This window comes from Xyrauchen texanus, chromosome 49 (genome assembly GCF_025860055.1).
Source record: "Xyrauchen texanus isolate HMW12.3.18 chromosome 49, RBS_HiC_50CHRs, whole genome shotgun sequence".
NCBI classification, from domain to species: domain Eukaryota; kingdom Metazoa; phylum Chordata; class Actinopteri; order Cypriniformes; family Catostomidae; genus Xyrauchen; species Xyrauchen texanus.
In genome coordinates, this window is record NC_068324.1 from 8,093,392 (window position 1) to 8,110,708 (window position 17,317).

The window sequence follows — 17,317 nt, forward strand, 5'->3', positions numbered from 1 at the left end:
AGGGGATAAATGCATAAAAAATTGGGTTCTGTGTTATGATCAGCAGACAGATTATTTTTAAGGGATGGAAGTCAGCTGGAGTGCCCTCATTTCAAGAGTGATGCATAGAGTTGTGGAGGGTAGCAGCATTCAAGAAAATGTAATGTAGAAGGCTAGGCAACTTAGATTTATTTAATAAAAAATGGCCAGTTTGGAGGGCTCTCGGGGAGGGGCAGTGGAGAGAGAAGTTTTAAATATGTATATATATTAGTTTTTTTCCCCCTCATTTTTGTGTGTCTGTGTATACTCAAGTCTGACCACAGGGATATTTGTTGAGGAGGGCGGAAAGGGAATAATATGGGTTAAATGTTGTTTCTGAAAAAGAATAAATGAAAACTTGTATTACTTTTACACTGAGCTAATTCAAATTCAGTAATTTCATACAAGTGTATTAAATGCATTATTCCTGTATGTGACTAGCACACATTGCATCTTTTCACAAATGGACAACTTGACTTAATATTGCTTTATTTCATTTTTTTATGTTATACACTACATTTTAGACAGCATGAATGAGAGATTACAGTGTACATTCAAATTCAAATCCAAACAACAAATGGTGTCTTCACATGCTATTCAACTCTGCCTCAAAAAGAAAACATTGTTCCAGGGCCTCCTCGTGTGAAAGAATGTTCACTACTTTTTTTTTACTAGGAGCAGAGAGCTGAAGACTTGGGCAGGTGGAGGGAAAGGATCCCAGCCTCCCTGTAAGCCAGTGTTTGGATATTGCAAATCCAGCTTTCCAATCTAGTTCATAAATTTCAACCATCAACCCAACAGGGAGAGAACCAGTTAGCCCATTCAGATGGGAGGCCACTTTAGGGACAGTTTGTAGAAGAACATTGTTATGCAGCAATCACAAAGAAAATAGTGTCTCTTTGCAAAGAAAAAAACCCTGCATGTCGAACTTCTGCTGTTGCTGCACCTCCATGTAACTGAACACTGATGTTTCAGTTCACATATCTTCTAAATATCAAGCAAATCTACAAATTTCCAACTGCCCAAAATAAAAATCCCACAACTCACTTGCACTCAAATAATACTTGTATCAACATAAGAAGTACAATATTAGTGTCTAATTTTTCATTCTTAATGCTTATAGCATGTTTCAGAAAATGAAAATGGAATGCAATGAAAGCACCAAGATTATTATTTTCTTCAATTATAACAGTCAGTTGGTCTTACTGTAGTTCCCAAAGCTACATTGTGCCTGATCTCATGTATCTCCGATGCCTCTAGTGTAGAAAATGGAGAAATGGAAAACACATGCATAAAAATGGAGGTTGCTCTCCAAATTAGATGGAAAGACACATACACTGCCAAATAAATCTCAGCTACAAAATCAGCAACACTGAACACACTTTCAAAAATACAGCTAAACCAATAACAATATAGTTGTACAACAATTTAGAATGTGGGCTACTGGGTGCATATTCTGTATATTTAGCCCAATGCAAATGTGGCCAACAACTAGTGTAATTGATCAGATTTTTGGATTACATTAGTAATGGAGATTTAATCAGTAATCATGTACAATTGTAAAGGCACTATGGATGATGATGACCTATTCTGTACTAATCTGTACATACCAAATACAGTAATGCTTTATAATTAAACGATTGTGCGCATTAATCGACTCCTCTTCACCTCAGATTTTTACATTTCCAGTGCACCTTTAATAAAATGTATTATTCTAGTCTTAATTATATTGCAATAGTCAAATGTTATCTAATAAATCTTTATTTAATTTCTCTAGTCTCTAGACATAGACTGGCTTTTCTGAAAATATAACCAGTTAAAGGCCATTAAACATGTAAAAACAGTCATAAAGCATTGTGCAGTTTCATGCTTAAAAGAAATTCCCTCAGGCAGTAAACAAGGTAAGTGTGCCACTAAACTAAATATATATATATATATAATTTTTTTTAATAAAAAGTAAATAAGACAGGTGCCAGGGCTGGTACCCCAAAACAAGGCATGTGTATTTTCTCAGTCATCCACAAGAGGGAAATGTTTGTCTTGAAACATGGACACCTCTTGTCACTGCATAGGGGGAGAAAATTGTGGTTGTGTTACATTTTGAAATGACTACTTGTTGAATTCTAGCCATGTATACAGTACATACCAAAATGCACCAAATATACCAACATGAAAAAGTATTCCATGAACTAACAAATAACACTTTTGATACTTTGGAATTTATGGAATTTGAGCATTAACAAGTCCTCTTAGTAACTACACTATATCTTTGCTTAACCCTTTCAACCAAATCTCTCCAATCTACACCTACACATCTAGCTGCTTAATGAGTTGGGCACTCTGAACATTTGAAAATCCAGTTCAAGACCGTATTGATATCAGCAATCACTTGGAGATGGTGACTGCAGTGTCTGTGCTTCCTTTAATGGTCACGATATGGTTTAAATCAGGATTGTAGGTTACTGCTCCATTTGTGGAGGGTCTTGTAGGAAGGGGGTAAAGGAGGAACGGACTGTCCGTCCCTTTAAATCCTGCTGGACGCGGAAGTTGTTGACCATACTTCTCTGCACCTGCTCCTCTGCCGATGTGAACAGCAAGCTTCGAAACACTGCCAACTAGGAAAAAGAGAGAAGAAAATATTGTAAGAGAAAAGTAGGGGCTGTGCATGTGTCACATTAAAATAATAGTATTTACACTGGGAGCAATCTATAGCAGGAAAGTATTGCATATGTTGAAAAAAACTCAGTGAGCAGACAGTGAAACAGAAAACAGATGTCAACAGGCAGCCAGATGAGCTTTTCCATTCCATTTCCAAGGTTACCATGGAGCAGAAGAACATAAAGTTTGAATGGCAAACAGTCTCCAAGGAGAGTCACAACAGCCAGTGTGAAAGGGGTTTCAAAGACAACATTTATGGCTTGCTTAACAAAAGTAAACATTGCTTAAACGCACCAATTCATTTTACTTCTGCAATTTACATTTCACAATTATTTATTTCTTGATATATAACATGGACATTACTGTAACTTTTTTATTCATCATTGAGGTTTTGATAAAAAATGCATATGAATGTAAGGGAAAGTGTATATTTTAAGAGCTGTAACTGGACACCACTTCTTTTAAGTGTTTAAATTATCCATTTGTAATGACCTTTTAGCTTTACTGCAGTTCACTTAAAGTACAAATATTCCATGTAGTATCACAATAGAATTGAATACAACTGTGGTTAGGGAAGTAAAAATGCCATAAATTTTTTCTATAGGGGAATTGTAACCTTATAAACATTTAAAAACAAACCTACCGTGAGCTCTGAGGTTGTTAAAGGGATATTTCACCCAAAAATGAAATTTATCTCAACATTTACACACACTCATACATCCCTGATGTCAGGGCTGGACTGGTAATCTGGCATACTGGGCATTTTCCCGGAGGGCCGACGCACTTTTGGGCCGATCAGGGGAGGAATGGCCATCGGGAGAACTGAACGGGCCGGTGGTTTGGCCGCAAAACGTGCCGATAAGCAACAATGAGCCAGCGCATTATGCAGAACAGACCACAAAACGGCACCGCTATAGGCAGAAAAGGACAGCGAAAACAACCCCACATTTCAGATCTGTAGGTCCATACAATGCAAGTGAATGGGTGCCAACATTTTAATGCTCAAAAAGCACATAAAGGCATCATAAAAGTAATCCGTATGACTCCAGTATTTTAATCCATATCTTTAGAAGTGAAATGATAGGTGTGGGTGAGAAACAGATCAATATTTATGTCCTTTTTGGCTAGAAATTCTCCTCCCTGCCCAGCAGGGGGAGTATGCATGAAGAATGTGGATCACCAAAAACACAAGAAGAAAAATGTGAAAGTTAAAGTGAAGATTGACTGAGCAGGGAGGAGTATTTATAATAATTAAAAAAAAGGATTTAAATATTAATCAGTTTCTCACCTACACCTATTTATCGCTTCTGAAGACATTGTTTTAACCACTTGAGTATTATGGATTACTTTTATGCTGACTTGTGGGATTTTCGAAACTTCCAAATGCTGGCACCCATTCACTTGCATTCATGGACTAAAAGAGCTGAGAAATTCTTCTAAAAATCTTCATTTGAGTTCAGCAGAAATCATGCACATATGGGATGGCATGGGTGAGTAAATGATGAGAGACTTTTCATTTTTGGGAGAACAATTCCTTTAATCGATTGTATATGCTTCTGTTGAACTACAATTTTTCTTTATTTTATTTTTTTCTTTCAAAATTGTGTTCAATAGTGGAATTCCTGGTGAACAACGGCACAACCCATGATCCAGCAGATAAAGATCCACCAATCGCAGAATCACTGAAAAAAAGCATGGCGAAAGAGACCAACAGCGAACGCCCACTTCCATGACACTTTGTGATGCAATCAAATTTAAAACCTTGTATATATTTGAATTTATCGAATACTGTAATTTGCAATATACTTTAATATACTGATTCTATACATATAATCAACAACTCTGAATCATTAGTTATATCATTTTCCATCCTTTTTATTTAAAGTATGACATTTGCAATGTTTCATATCATTGTAGTTCATTCCCTCATGGAAGATGTTCAGTACACAGTCTTGTACATTTTGTCTTTTTGTCCGATAATCAAAACTCTGTAATTCTATGATTCACCTTGGAGCTGGTTGGTTTGGTAACTTATTTATACAACATGTTATGAAACCCCTATGGAAAATATAAATGGCAAAAATACATCCAGTACAAAGACAGTTGGGCACTGTTGCATTAATTTGATGTCATAAAAACCGCATGCATGATAATTATTCAAGAAATATGTTGTTAAATTAGTCTTTTTTTATGTTAACGATTTACATAAAATGTGAGTTTTTTCTAGAGTTTCTTATTAGAATCAGAATCCCACCCGACTACGCCTCGATATCCTGTCCATGAATATCACAAACAGGATTGGTGACAAAGCGCAGCCTTGGCGGAGACCAACCCCACATGGAATGAACTTCGACTTTGTGCGAGGACCCGGACACAGCCCTCGCTTTGGGCGTACAGGGATTGGATCAGCCCTAAGAAGGACCCTCCCACCCCGTACTCCGCAGCACCTCCCACAGTCTCTCCGGGGGACCGGTCATACGCCTTCTCCAGATCCACAAAACACATGTAGACCGGATGGGCATACTCCCAGGCCCCTCCAGGATCGCTTGCAGAGTAAAGATCTGGTCCGTCGTTCCACGACCAGGGCCAAAACCGCATTGTTCCTCTTCAATCTGAGGGTTCGACAATCGGCGAACCCTCCTCTCCAGCACCTTGGAGTAAACTTTACCAGGGAGGCTGAGAAGTGTGATACCCCTGTAGTTGGCACACACTCTCTGATCCCCTTTTTGAAGAGGGAACCACCACCCCGTTCTGCCACTCCTTAGGTACTGTCCCAGATTTCCACGCCAATGTTGAAGAGGCGTGTCATCCATGACACCCCCTCCACATCCAGAGCTTTCAGCATTTCTGGTCGGATCTCATCAATTCCGGGGCTTTGCCACTGCGGAGTTGTTTGACTACCTCAGTGACCTCCCCAGGGAAATAGAATCTGATCCCCCATCATCCTCCGGCTCTGCCTCTACCATAGAGGCGTGTTGGGATTTAGGAGTTCTTCAAAGTGTTCCTTCCACGCCCAATAACCTCCTCGGTTGAGGTCAACAGCGTCCCATCTTTGCTGTATACAGCTTGAATGGTTCCCGTTTCCCCCTCCTAAGGTGGCGGGCCGGTTTCCAGAAGCACTTTGGTGCGGACCGAAAGTCCTTCTCCATGGCTTCTCGAACTTTTCCCACACCCACTGCTTTGCCTCCCTCACGGCCGAGGCGCAGCACTTCGGGCCTGTCGGTACCTTGCAACTGCCTCCGGAGACCTCGGGACAACAAATCCCGGAAGGCCTCTTTCTTCAGTCGGACGGCTTCCTGACCACCAGTGTCCACCACGGTGTTCGAGGGTTACCACCCCTGCGGCACCTAAAACCTTGAGGCCGCAGCTCTCCACAGCGGCCGGCAATGGAAGCTTTGAACATTGCCCACTCCGGTTCAATGTCCCCAACCTCCGCGGGGATGCCTGAAAAGCTCCGCCGGAGGTGTGAGTTGAAGATCTCACGGACAGGGACCTCCTCCAAGCGTTCCCAGTTCACCCGCACTACTCGCTTGGGCTTCCCAGGTCTGTCCAGAGTCTTTCCCCACCCCTGACCCAACTCACCACCAGATGGTGATCGGTTGACAGCTCTGCCCCTCTCTTTACCCGAGTGTCCAAAACATATGGCCTCAGATCCGGCGACCACGATTACAAAATCGATCATCGACCTTGGCCTAGGGTGCTCTGGTACCACGTACACTTATGAGCATCCTTATGTTCGAACATGGTGTTTGTTATAGATAATCCATGACTAGCACAGAAATCTAATAACAAACATCCACTTGAGTTCAGATCAGGAGGCCGTTCCTCCCAATCACGCCTTTCCAGGTGTCCCTGTCATTTCCCGTGTGCGTTGAAGTCACCCAGCATCACTATGGAGTCCCCTACTGGGGCCCTATTCAGGACTCCATTCAGGGTCTCCAAGAAGGCCGAATACTCTGAACTGCTGTTAGGTGCATATGCACAGACAACAGTCAGAGTTTTCCCCACAACCCGTGAGGCGTAGGGAGGCGACCCTCTCATCCACGGGGTAAACTCCAGCGTAGTGGCTCAGCCGGGACTGCGTGAGTATCCCCACACCCGCCCGTCGCCTCACACCCTGGGAAACTCCAGAGAAGAATAGAGTCCATCCCTATCCAGGAGTACGGATCCAGAGCCAAAACTGTGCGTCGATGTAAGCCCCACCAGATCCAACTGGTAGCGCTCCACCTCCCTCACTAGTTCCGGCTCCTTCCCCCAGTGAGGTGACATTCCACGTCCCCAGAGCAAGCCTTTGCTGCCCGGGTCTGGTCCGTCGAGGCCCACGGCCTTCACTGCCGCCCATATGGCAGCGCACCCGACTCCTGCGGTTCCTCCAATGGGTGGTGGGCCCAAGGGATGCAAGAATATATAAAGCCAGCAAAATGAATTTCCTTTTCTCTACATTTGCTAAGGGGGAAACATTTCCCCTCAATTTCCTGTCGTACATTCCCCAAACATATTAGCCTCCTACCTGATCATGACTGACTTCAATGTGCTGTTTCATTACGATCCATGTCACTGCCTCAGTAAGAGGAGGAGTAGTCAGAGAGCCTGCGTATGTCCAATAGTCATCAATGTTCTCCGGAAGAAGACATGCAGGGTCAAACTTGGTGAACTCTACCACACTGTCCTGGATGGAAAAGAACGAAGATATTACATAATGTAAAACTGTTAACTTTTAAAAGTAATTTAAAACTAAGAATGCTTTCAAAAGGTGTTATGCTTACAATGTAACATATATCAGCTGATTCTTGCAACAAGATTATCTGTCATCCCTCTGTTTCCAAAACATTATGCTCTGAGGTCTCAATATAAAACTCACAACAAATCTTTGAAATGTCAAGGGTCAATGTGCATTGGTGCAAAACACCATTTACATAATGCATTATGTTTTGTTGTCCTTACCTTGTGTCGGACGGCAGGCAAGGCATCCACCAATTTCTGCAGACCTTCGTGCCTCTTTCCAACCTGTGAAAGGACAAAAAACTATCAATTGCAATGGAAACTAAGATTACAGATCAAGGAACAACATGAATGGAGCATTAAATTATTTATTACATAAGTGTAATTTTTAATCAATCAGCTAGAATATGTAGTAGCCTGAAGAGGCAGTCAGTACCTTCAGAAAGACTCCAATAACAGCCAATCCATTGTCCTCCATTACAGCTTCTTCAAATAAACTGTACTTTTCAGAGTTCCAGTGAACAATATGGAGCTGTGAGGAAAAAGAACCCTATTATTTGAATAAGGATACCACAATCTTCCACCCTGCTGCACAAATATGTATCTGATTTGAGTGTTTTTTGATGTACATTTGCCAAACTACAATAACTTGAATCAACATCCATACAAATAGAAAGAACTCTATTCAATCTGGTATGATTAGATTAAACCAAAGAGAGGCACTACGTATGCACAATGGAGGATACATTTACAGGACTGAAACTGGGGCCTTAATGCTCTTTCTGTCTCTCTATCACACAAACACACACAAATCAATCCCACTCAAGGAGTGCTGAGAGCCATAACATGGTCACATTCTCATACACCGGTAGCAAAGAAAATCTTGGCTTTTTGGCACAGTGAAGTCTCTTACTCACACAAACCCCTCCTTAGTTTTGCAACAGGGGTGAGATTGGTTAAAGGAGAGCAGTGCTTGTCCTGGGTTTGTACCACATGATCATCGAGGTGATCTTTCACATTACGCAATAAAAATAGAGGGTTGTTCCTAACTGTAAATGCATTGCCTGTCTGTCACAACGGAGGACAATTTCCTTTTTGTAAAAAATTACATTCAGGATCAAGTAAGGCCAGAGACTTCTGAAAATATGGCTTTCATTTTGCATTCTTCATTCCCAAATAAATCCAACAAATGCATTTAATTCCTTGAGAATGGGGTAAGGGTACCTCAGCAGGGTAAAGGCGGCGATCTATCGAGTGCTCTGAGCCCCAGGCGTTGTGCTCCCCCCAATGAAAATGAAACTGACACAGTCTGAACTGATCCTCCAGCGGTCCTCCCTTTACAGCTAAAAGAGATTCATATTAGTTCACAGTTATCATGTTACAGTTTTCACAACGCAGAACAGACTGTTTCTTCTTTCATTATTCAAAAACAAACAAAAAAGTATACAAGTATTATGTTACTCATGGCAACAGAACAAACCAAGTAAGACCAGATTACTACTTTGTCATTGCTTTGAAAATTAAGAAACAGTCAAATGTTTAACACTTTGCAGGCCTGATCCATCACATCCCCAAGTTATTACAAAAAAATACACATAAAACTTAAAGGAAATGTTCACCCTCCTGCCATCACAGATTTGTGTATGACTTAATTTTTTTATGCAAGTCATATTTACATATTTCTTTCTTCTGCAGAACACAAATTAAGATTTTTAGAAGAATATTTCAGCTCTGTAGGTCCATAAAATGCAGTTGAATGATGACCAAAACTTTGAAGCTCCAAAAAGCAAATAAAGGCAGCATAAAAGTAATTAATACGAGTGGTTAAATTAATATCTTCTTAAACGATATTATAGGTGTGGGTAAGAAACACATTTTTAAGTCCTTTTTTTACAATAAATCTCCACATTCAATTTCACATTCAGGAAGAAGAATAGTAGGACTAAATTATTGACCTGTTTCTCACCAACAACTATCATATAGCTTCAAAAGACATGGATTATTCCACTGGAGTTGTGTGGATTACATTTATGATGCCTTTATGTGCTTCAAAGTTCTGGCCACCATTCACTTGCGTTGTTTAAGACCAACAGAGCTGAGATTTTCTTCTAAAAATATTTGTTTCTGTTTTGTAGAAGAAAGAAAGTCATACACATCTAGGATCGCATGAGTATATGGGTGAGTAAATGATGACAAAATTCTCTTTAACAATCTATTTATTATTCTCCCTTACAGATGATTTACCATAGTAACTATAGTTTCCATAAACAGCCTACTAGTTACTAAGTTGCCAATTTTTTTTTATTATAGTAGCAATAACTGCAATAGCAATTACATTTCAGTGGAAAATATGGTTACCATGGTTATTTTTTGTAAAGTCTAGTCTACTCATTCAAAACAAGTACAGGCAACTTACTGGATTTGTCGGTTGTGTCGTCATATTCGACGAGAAAAGAGTAGCCGTTGTTCCATATCTGCTGGGAGGTCCTCGGGTCATATTGCACCTTTAGGGGTTTGAGTTGTGGGTCAAAGACGCTTTTGCGCATCACAATGTCAATGGGCGATTGTCGGTCTCCACCGGGAACAGCGAGCGGCTCCTGCCACATCGGATGCACTGGAGCGGGGAAAAAACGGTGAGGTGAAACTGGGACTGTTTCTCTCCTAGTGAGTTGCTATCTACACCAACTGTCGGCATCATAGCCAAATATAGTTATCATGCTCGTATGAAGGCCAAAAAGGCAGATAATACGTGGATATGAAAAATAAAAACGTGATGCCCAGAATTGCTGTCTAGGAAGGCAGCTCTCTAAAGTTGAGACACATCAGTTAAAACAAACTGAAACCACTGTGGTTAAGAAACTACGAGAAAACGCTGTTTTAATAGTTATGCGGAAATGATAGATAGACAGACAGACAGACAGACAGACAGACAGACAGATAGATAGATACTTACATTTCATGGCGCACAGAGCAGCCTCATGCATCACGTTACACATTTGTTTTACAATTAAAAGTTTAAACTGTAAACAGGAACCAAATAAGCCAAACCCGAGAAAAATAGCAACACTACCAGTGAGCTGTTCTTCTTGGTAGTCAAGGAAAAAGTAAGCTTCCTCATGAGACTCAATGACTCATAAAGAAACTGACATTAGGAATGTCGGGGCAAGAGCTGACTGAACTGCACAGGAAAGCAAACAGCAGAGTTTTAAGACACATTTATGAATGGGCATGCCCTTGCAACCTTTATATTACTGAGAAAACATAAAAGTTATTTCATACTGTTTAAAAGTTTGCCAATGAATCTCTTCTGACACAATATTCAAGTTAAGATTAGTCACATGCTTTTGGGTCTACAAAAGGAACTTAACCAGAATTAAATGTAAGCTGCCAAAGAAAATGTGACCAAAAGGCCTTTCATGAGATTAAAATACTACCCAAGAGCCTTTACTACAATTCCTCTGAGCCATTTATGTGGTGCAACACTAGGAGATTAAAACTGTGCCGACCCATTTTGTGGACGGCAAACACAACATGGGTTCTAACAATAACCCTCTTATAAAATGTCAATATGAATTTAAGGCTAGTCTTTAAATAAATGTATGATTAAAATGAACGCTTGTAATGAAATGGTTTTGGGATGTTTACTCTGTTATTTTCTTTACCAAAACGTGAAGCTGTCAAACCACATTCAGCAAAACATAAAATTGGGCCGAGTTTGTCAGTGCTACAGCGAGTAACCTGTCCTTATTCTAACTTTGATCATTTTATTTCTTTACGAGAGGTTGTGTGCCTTTTCAAAGTGTATAAACAAATACAATTTCAAATGACTTGCTTTATCTGCAGATATAACAATCTGATAAGACAAGGTCCACACAGTAGAAGTGAAAGTTATAAACAGCTACTGATTGCATGGAAAATTATAAGCACAAGCATTTACAAAGGTAAGAATATTTTATATTGCATTATATTTGAGGAGGGCATTACATTGTTTCACAAAAGTGTTATAGTATGTATTATACTATTATTTTCCGAAAACAATTATTTTATCCTGTCTTGGTGTTCATATCAGTAACCAGTAATCTTATCAAGAACTATCAACAGATTACATGCTCACACTTGTGTGTACAGTTAAAAAATAAATGTAACAGTAAAAAGGATGGGCAAGGAGGAAGCAGGAACCGGTTCAACAGTAAACATAAGGTTTGATGATATAAATGAACTTAAAACCACACACATGTGCACACACACACACACACACACATTGGTGCAGCTATCATAATGACAGACATATTGATTTTTATACTGTACAAACTATAGACTCTATTCCCTAAACCTAACCCTCACAAAAAAACTTTCTGCATTTTTACATTTTCAATAAATTAAGCGATTTGAATTATGGGGACACTAGAAATGTCCTCATGAACCACATTTATAGCATAACACCCTTGTAATTACCAGTTTGTTACCTAAAAAAAAAAAGTCCTCGTAAACCACTTAAATTTGTCAACACGCGCACACGCGTGCAGTGCGGCCGCATGCGTCTCTCTCTCTCAAACTGGTGCCTCCGTCTCCCCTTTATCTCGCTCTCCTGCTGATCAGCTGATTCAGTGCTGATCCATCACGGGCCGGACACGCCCTCTTCCTCGTCACATATAGATGCTTACATAGACATGATGCTTACATGATTTGAGTTTTTACAATTTAGTTGCCATGATAACATAATGCCGTAAACCCTAAGACAACCATAAGAAATTTCAATTTAAACAATTTTACAGCTCAAATAATACACAAGTTTTAGCAAAAGAATTACTGTAAGCAGGGTTGGGAGGGTTACTTTTGAAATGTATTCCGCTACAGATTACAGAATAAATGCTGTAAAATGAAAATTGTAATGTATTCCTTTAGATTACTCAAGGTCAGTAATGTATTCTAAATACTTTGGATTACTTCTTCAGCACTGGTAGATTTTTTTCACTTGTTTTGACTATAAAATCTCTGCCAGTACAGTAAGACAACATACACATGTTAAAAACCTAAATATCGTATGCAGCGTTGTTTTCTAAAACAAGATAAATCAAATTTATCGTGTTTTAAGGATTTTTAGATATTTTTACAGGAAAACAATACCAAAATTATTATCAAGAATATGATTTTTGCACTAATATAAAATGTCTTACAAGGAAAAAAAAAAAGAAATTATGATCTGACGTGAATTTCCTTGTGAAATATGATCATGGCTGGCATCATGTGCATGTAAAATGGATAGAAATAGCATTTAGCTTAATGTAAAGCTGACAATTTACACAAGGTTTATTTCTATTTCTTCTGCTCCAAACTTACTTCAAACTTACTTCTCTGTCTGCTCGTATGAATGTAACACCATAAGAAAGTGTTTCACTGCTGTTCAAATGCACATTGGATCGCATCATTTATATGTATAAATGTTTTCCATCTGAGAGGACTAAATATTAAATGAAACAAATGACAATAAAATGCAAAGTAATCTCTTCAGTAATAAAAATACTTTTTGAATGTAACTGTATTCTAACTACCAATGATTTAAATTGTAACTGTAGTGGAATACAGTTACTTATATTTTGTATTTTAAATATGTAATCCCGTTAAATGTATTCCGTTACTCCCCAACATTGACTGTAAGCGCTTTTATAAAATGATTAGATTCACATTTTTTACTTTAAACCCTCCAAAAATTGGCCCCATTCACTTCCATTGTACAGTAAGTGCCTCACTGTAACCTCAACTTTTGCAATTTTTAAAGAAAAGTGGGATGAGTCGAAATTATTTTAGTGATAATCAGCATTATGCCACACAAGGTGTCGATTGAGCTTAACTTGAATTGAACACGGAATATTCTTTTAAGAATGGTTCCAATGAAATGTTCTGTGGAAATCATAAACACCTGGTACAGATGCTTCAAAGTTAAATTCTAAGTCTTTCAAGCACATTTTTATTTGTTTTCAAGGACTATGCTCGAGATGTCATTAAAACGAACTATTTTTGTTCATTTTAAATAAAAATATTTTAATCATTCAGTTAATTTATTTTTATAAAACACCACTTATTACAAGTACAACATTTGTACTTTGTACAAGTGTTATAGTATGTTATAGTATGTATTATACTATTATTTTCCGAAAACAATTATTTTATCCTGGCTTGGTGTTCATATCAGTAACCAGTAATCTTATCAAGAACTATCAACAGATTACATGCGCACACTTGTGTGTACAGTTAAAAAATAAACGAATAAGACTTGCTTTAAAGAAAAAGAAAATGTGTTCTTGCTTTAAGAAACTGAAGGACACATAAAGTCTGTCCAATATGAAATTACTGTGAGGCACGTACATGTATGTGAATGTGGCCAATCCGTAAACATTAAAATACTCACTGTTTTAAAGTATAGTGTAACAGTAAAAAGGACGGGCAAGGAGGAGGCAGCAACCAGTTCAACAGTAAACATAAGGTTTGATGATATAAATGAACTTAAAACCACACACAGACGCACGCATACGCACACACACACACACACACATGCGCGTTGGTGCAGTTATCATTATGAGGATTCTCCATAGACATAATGATTTTTATACAGTACAAACTATAGACTATCTCCTAAACCTCACAAAAAAACTTTCTGCATTTTTACATTTTCAATAAAACATTGTTTAGAATGTTTTTTAAGTGATTTGAATTATGGGGACACTAGAAATGTCCTCATAAATCACATTTATAGTATAATACCCTTGTAATAACCAGATTTTTTTTTGTAACCTAAAAAAAAAAAGTCCTCATAAACCACTTAACCTTGCCCGCGTGCAGTGCGGCCGCATGCATCTCTCTCAAACTGGTGCCTCAGGCACCCCTTTATCTCGCTGTCCTGCTGATCAGCTGATTCAGCGCTGGCTGTTCACCATCACGGCCCGGCCATGCCCTCCTCCTCGTCACATATAGCTACAAGACATGATGCTTACATGATTTTAGTTTTTACAATTTAGTTGCCATGACAACGTAATGCTGTAAACCCTAAGACAACCAAGTTTTCCATCTGAAAGGACTAAATATTAAATGTACTAATGACAATAAAATGCACAGTAATCTCTTCAGCAATCAAAATACTTTTTGAATGTAACTGTATTCTAATTACCGATGATTTAAATTGTAACTGTAGTCGAATACATATTTTGTATTTTAAATATGTAATCTCGTTACATGCATTCCGTTATTCCCCAACCCTCCAAACATTTGCCCCATTCACTTCCATTTTAAGTGCCTCACTGTAACCTCGAATTTTGCAATTTTTAAAGAAAAGTGGGACGAGTCTAAATTATTTTAGTGATAATCAGCATTATGCCACACAAGGTGTCGATTGAGCTTAACTTGAATTGAACATGGAATATTATTTTAAGAATGGTTCCAATGAAATGTTCTGTGGAAATCATAAACACCTGGTACAGATGCTTCAAAGTTAAATTCAAGGACTTTCAAGCACATTTTTATTTGTTTTCAAGGATGCTCGAGATGTCATTAAAACTATTATTTATTTTTGCAAAATAAATACACAATTAACTTTACATGTCATAGAAGTTGTGTACTAGATGAAGGGAACAAGATTTTTTTTTTTGCCAATTAACAATTTAAAATATATTTTCTAAAAAAGTCGAGTCGAGCCATTTAATATAATTAAAGGTTAGGTTATATATATATATATATATATATATATATATATATATATATATATATATATATATATTATATATATTCGCTATTTGAAAGCCTTTTCATGACTAAAAAAAGTCAAGGGACATGTTTGTCAACATTTTTTGATATCGAACCAAATGTCAGAAATAACCTATTTTGTGAGTCACAAAACTTTCATTACAGAAAGGGGCACTAGACGGCTCACAAAACTGTAATTAAAACTGATCGCTGCAATGATTCATACTGGTTAAATCCACAAAAGCAGTATCTATCAAACATATATTTTAAAAAACCTCAAGAAACACTTGATTGTGATTGGCCCATTCTGAACAGCGCTGCCAAAAGTAACAGGTGTCACGTGACAAAACTGTCTATGCGCTACCTTCTTCAACAGTGGTCGGTCGTCGTGCTTTTCCGAAAATAAATAAATACATTTAATTTATTAAACGATTTAAGCAACGTATTTTAAGATTTTCTATCATTCAACAACGTTTTAAGCACATCTTGGTTAAAATGGCTATTTTCAAGGGTTTTCCAGGATTACATTTGAAAATGTTATAGTACTTCAAGCACCTTGTACGAACACAAAAACATGACCCTAATCTGTCCTAGGCGGGGCACGTAGAAAACAACGACACATGCGAAACATAAAACACGCCCAACATGAAATGAAGGTGTTATTATATATTGCAAAATCGATATCACCCAACGATATCAATATAGTGAATGATAAATAACGCATTACTACAGCTGTCCAGGCACGAGACATGCAATGGTCATTTCCACTTATTTTATGTAAACATTCCGGCTTACGCAACACCCGGAAGTTTAACGCAGCGATGCATCCACAAGGCGACTGCATAATCAAAAACAGTCACAAATGAAATTTCGAAATAATACTGTGGAACATGGTGCACTACTACAAGGACCACTGCCCCAAGTGGTTGTTACCCATAACCAAATGGCTTTAAAACATTCCGGTTAAAGCATAAATGTACAAACCTTGTTTCAGAGCATATTTGCTGGAGCAGGCAGTCAGGTTGCATTTCCGAGCAGGTATCCAACGCTGACACCTAATGTGTCTCACCAAATGTCTGCCAAACATTTGCCGTCCGAGAGGTGCCACGATCGCTGTCAGTGTTACCATGACGTCTACAGCGCGTGTGGTTTCGGTGTAAAACGCTTTGTAAATAACTTATATACAACCAAAAACCTTGTACGATCAAAGCTTACAAATTCATCCGCGGCACACTATGTGAAATAAAGTCCTTTGGGGCGTGCGCTTTTGTGCCAACAATACTCTACTCGCTCTTGCGTCCTACTGACTGGTGGATGAAGGCAAACAAGGACTGGTTAACACCACCCACTAAAAACGACGAAAGTGAACTAGATGTTTCCAATTGTCTCGATCTTACGAAACCCGAATAGGTTTTGTTTTGACACGAGACAGCAGCTCGAAAGTGAAATGAGCCGTCTGTGGGCAGACAGGTTTAAATATCCTACTGAAAGGGAAATAAAATGGAGAATTAAAAGTCCAGTCCAGTGTGTCCAGTTGGGGTCGGGTGTCCAGCCTCAGTCCAATCAGCTTCATGCACTGAGGGGCGTAAATTATATAGGGACACGAGATGGGAATTATAACAAGCGTCAATAAATGCTTGTTTAGGGGGAAAGTCGTATATGGAAAAATGGATAACGGATATTGTGAGCAGTACTATATATTAAAGAGGAAAACTCTGCGTTCATGTAGGCACAGACTGGCGTAAAAACAACTCCATTGCTATCATCTACTACTTACAGAAAAGTATATATATATTTATTTTAAAGTTTCATCAACTGAAAGATCACTTTAAAAAACCCCATAACCATTTGAAGAGACTACGTTTACGCGGGAAGCGGTGCAACGGTCAAAGACGTCAATCAATTGCATGTTTACATAGAAAAACAGCCCAGATGGAGAAAAAACGCGTTTGGTGTAAATGGTCCATACCAAATGAAAAAACTGTTGGCCATCACCAGCAAAATGGGCAGGTAATGAACAAGAATTTCACTCCACGTGCGTACTAGGTATGGGTGTCCGATGGACTCTGACATCTACGTGAGCAATAAGAGAAAAACAGAATGTTCTTACATCTTATACAAGCATTCCAAAGTAAACAACGCGCAATTAGGACATTGTACCCTTCCATAGACACGTATTTGG

At 38.6% G+C, this 17,317-nt stretch overlaps 1 protein-coding gene across 2 annotated transcripts; it reads right to left on the reverse strand.

Annotated features, from left to right (window-relative positions):
• Positions 1–490: 490 nt before the first annotated feature.
• On the reverse strand, positions 491–17,134 carry LOC127640098 (carbonic anhydrase 5B, mitochondrial-like). 2 transcript variants are annotated; one of them, XM_052122496.1, is made up of 7 exons: positions 16,120–17,134; positions 9,815–10,012; positions 8,623–8,741; positions 7,835–7,930; positions 7,621–7,683; positions 7,187–7,345; positions 491–2,633 (listed from the first exon to the last, which is right to left on the reverse strand). In XM_052122496.1, exons 1-7 carry the CDS (start codon positions 16,262–16,264, stop codon positions 2,478–2,480), a joined length of 936 nt encoding a protein of 311 aa, XP_051978456.1. In that variant the 5' UTR covers positions 16,265–17,134; the 3' UTR covers positions 491–2,477. The 2 variants fall into 2 exon arrangements, with proteins under 2 accessions (XP_051978456.1, XP_051978457.1); XM_052122497.1 differs by lacking the exon at positions 16,120–17,134 and adding an exon at positions 10,352–13,392.
• Positions 17,135–17,317: the final 183 nt, after the last annotated feature.

Excerpts from the sequence above, each read along its gene's own strand:
- LOC127640098 (XM_052122496.1), bottom strand. The coding sequence starts at position 16,264 with ATGGTAACACTGACAGCGATCGTGGCACCTCTCGGACGGCAAATGTTT. Across the intron at positions 7,684-7,834 it reads TTATTGGAGTCTTTCTGAAG|GTTGGAAAGAGGCACGAAGG; the intron begins GTACTGACTGCC and ends GTCCTTTCACAG. Across the intron at positions 2,634-7,186 it reads TTGAAGTCAGTCATGATCAG|TTGGCAGTGTTTCGAAGCTT; the intron begins GTAGGAGGCTAA and ends TCTTTTTCCTAG.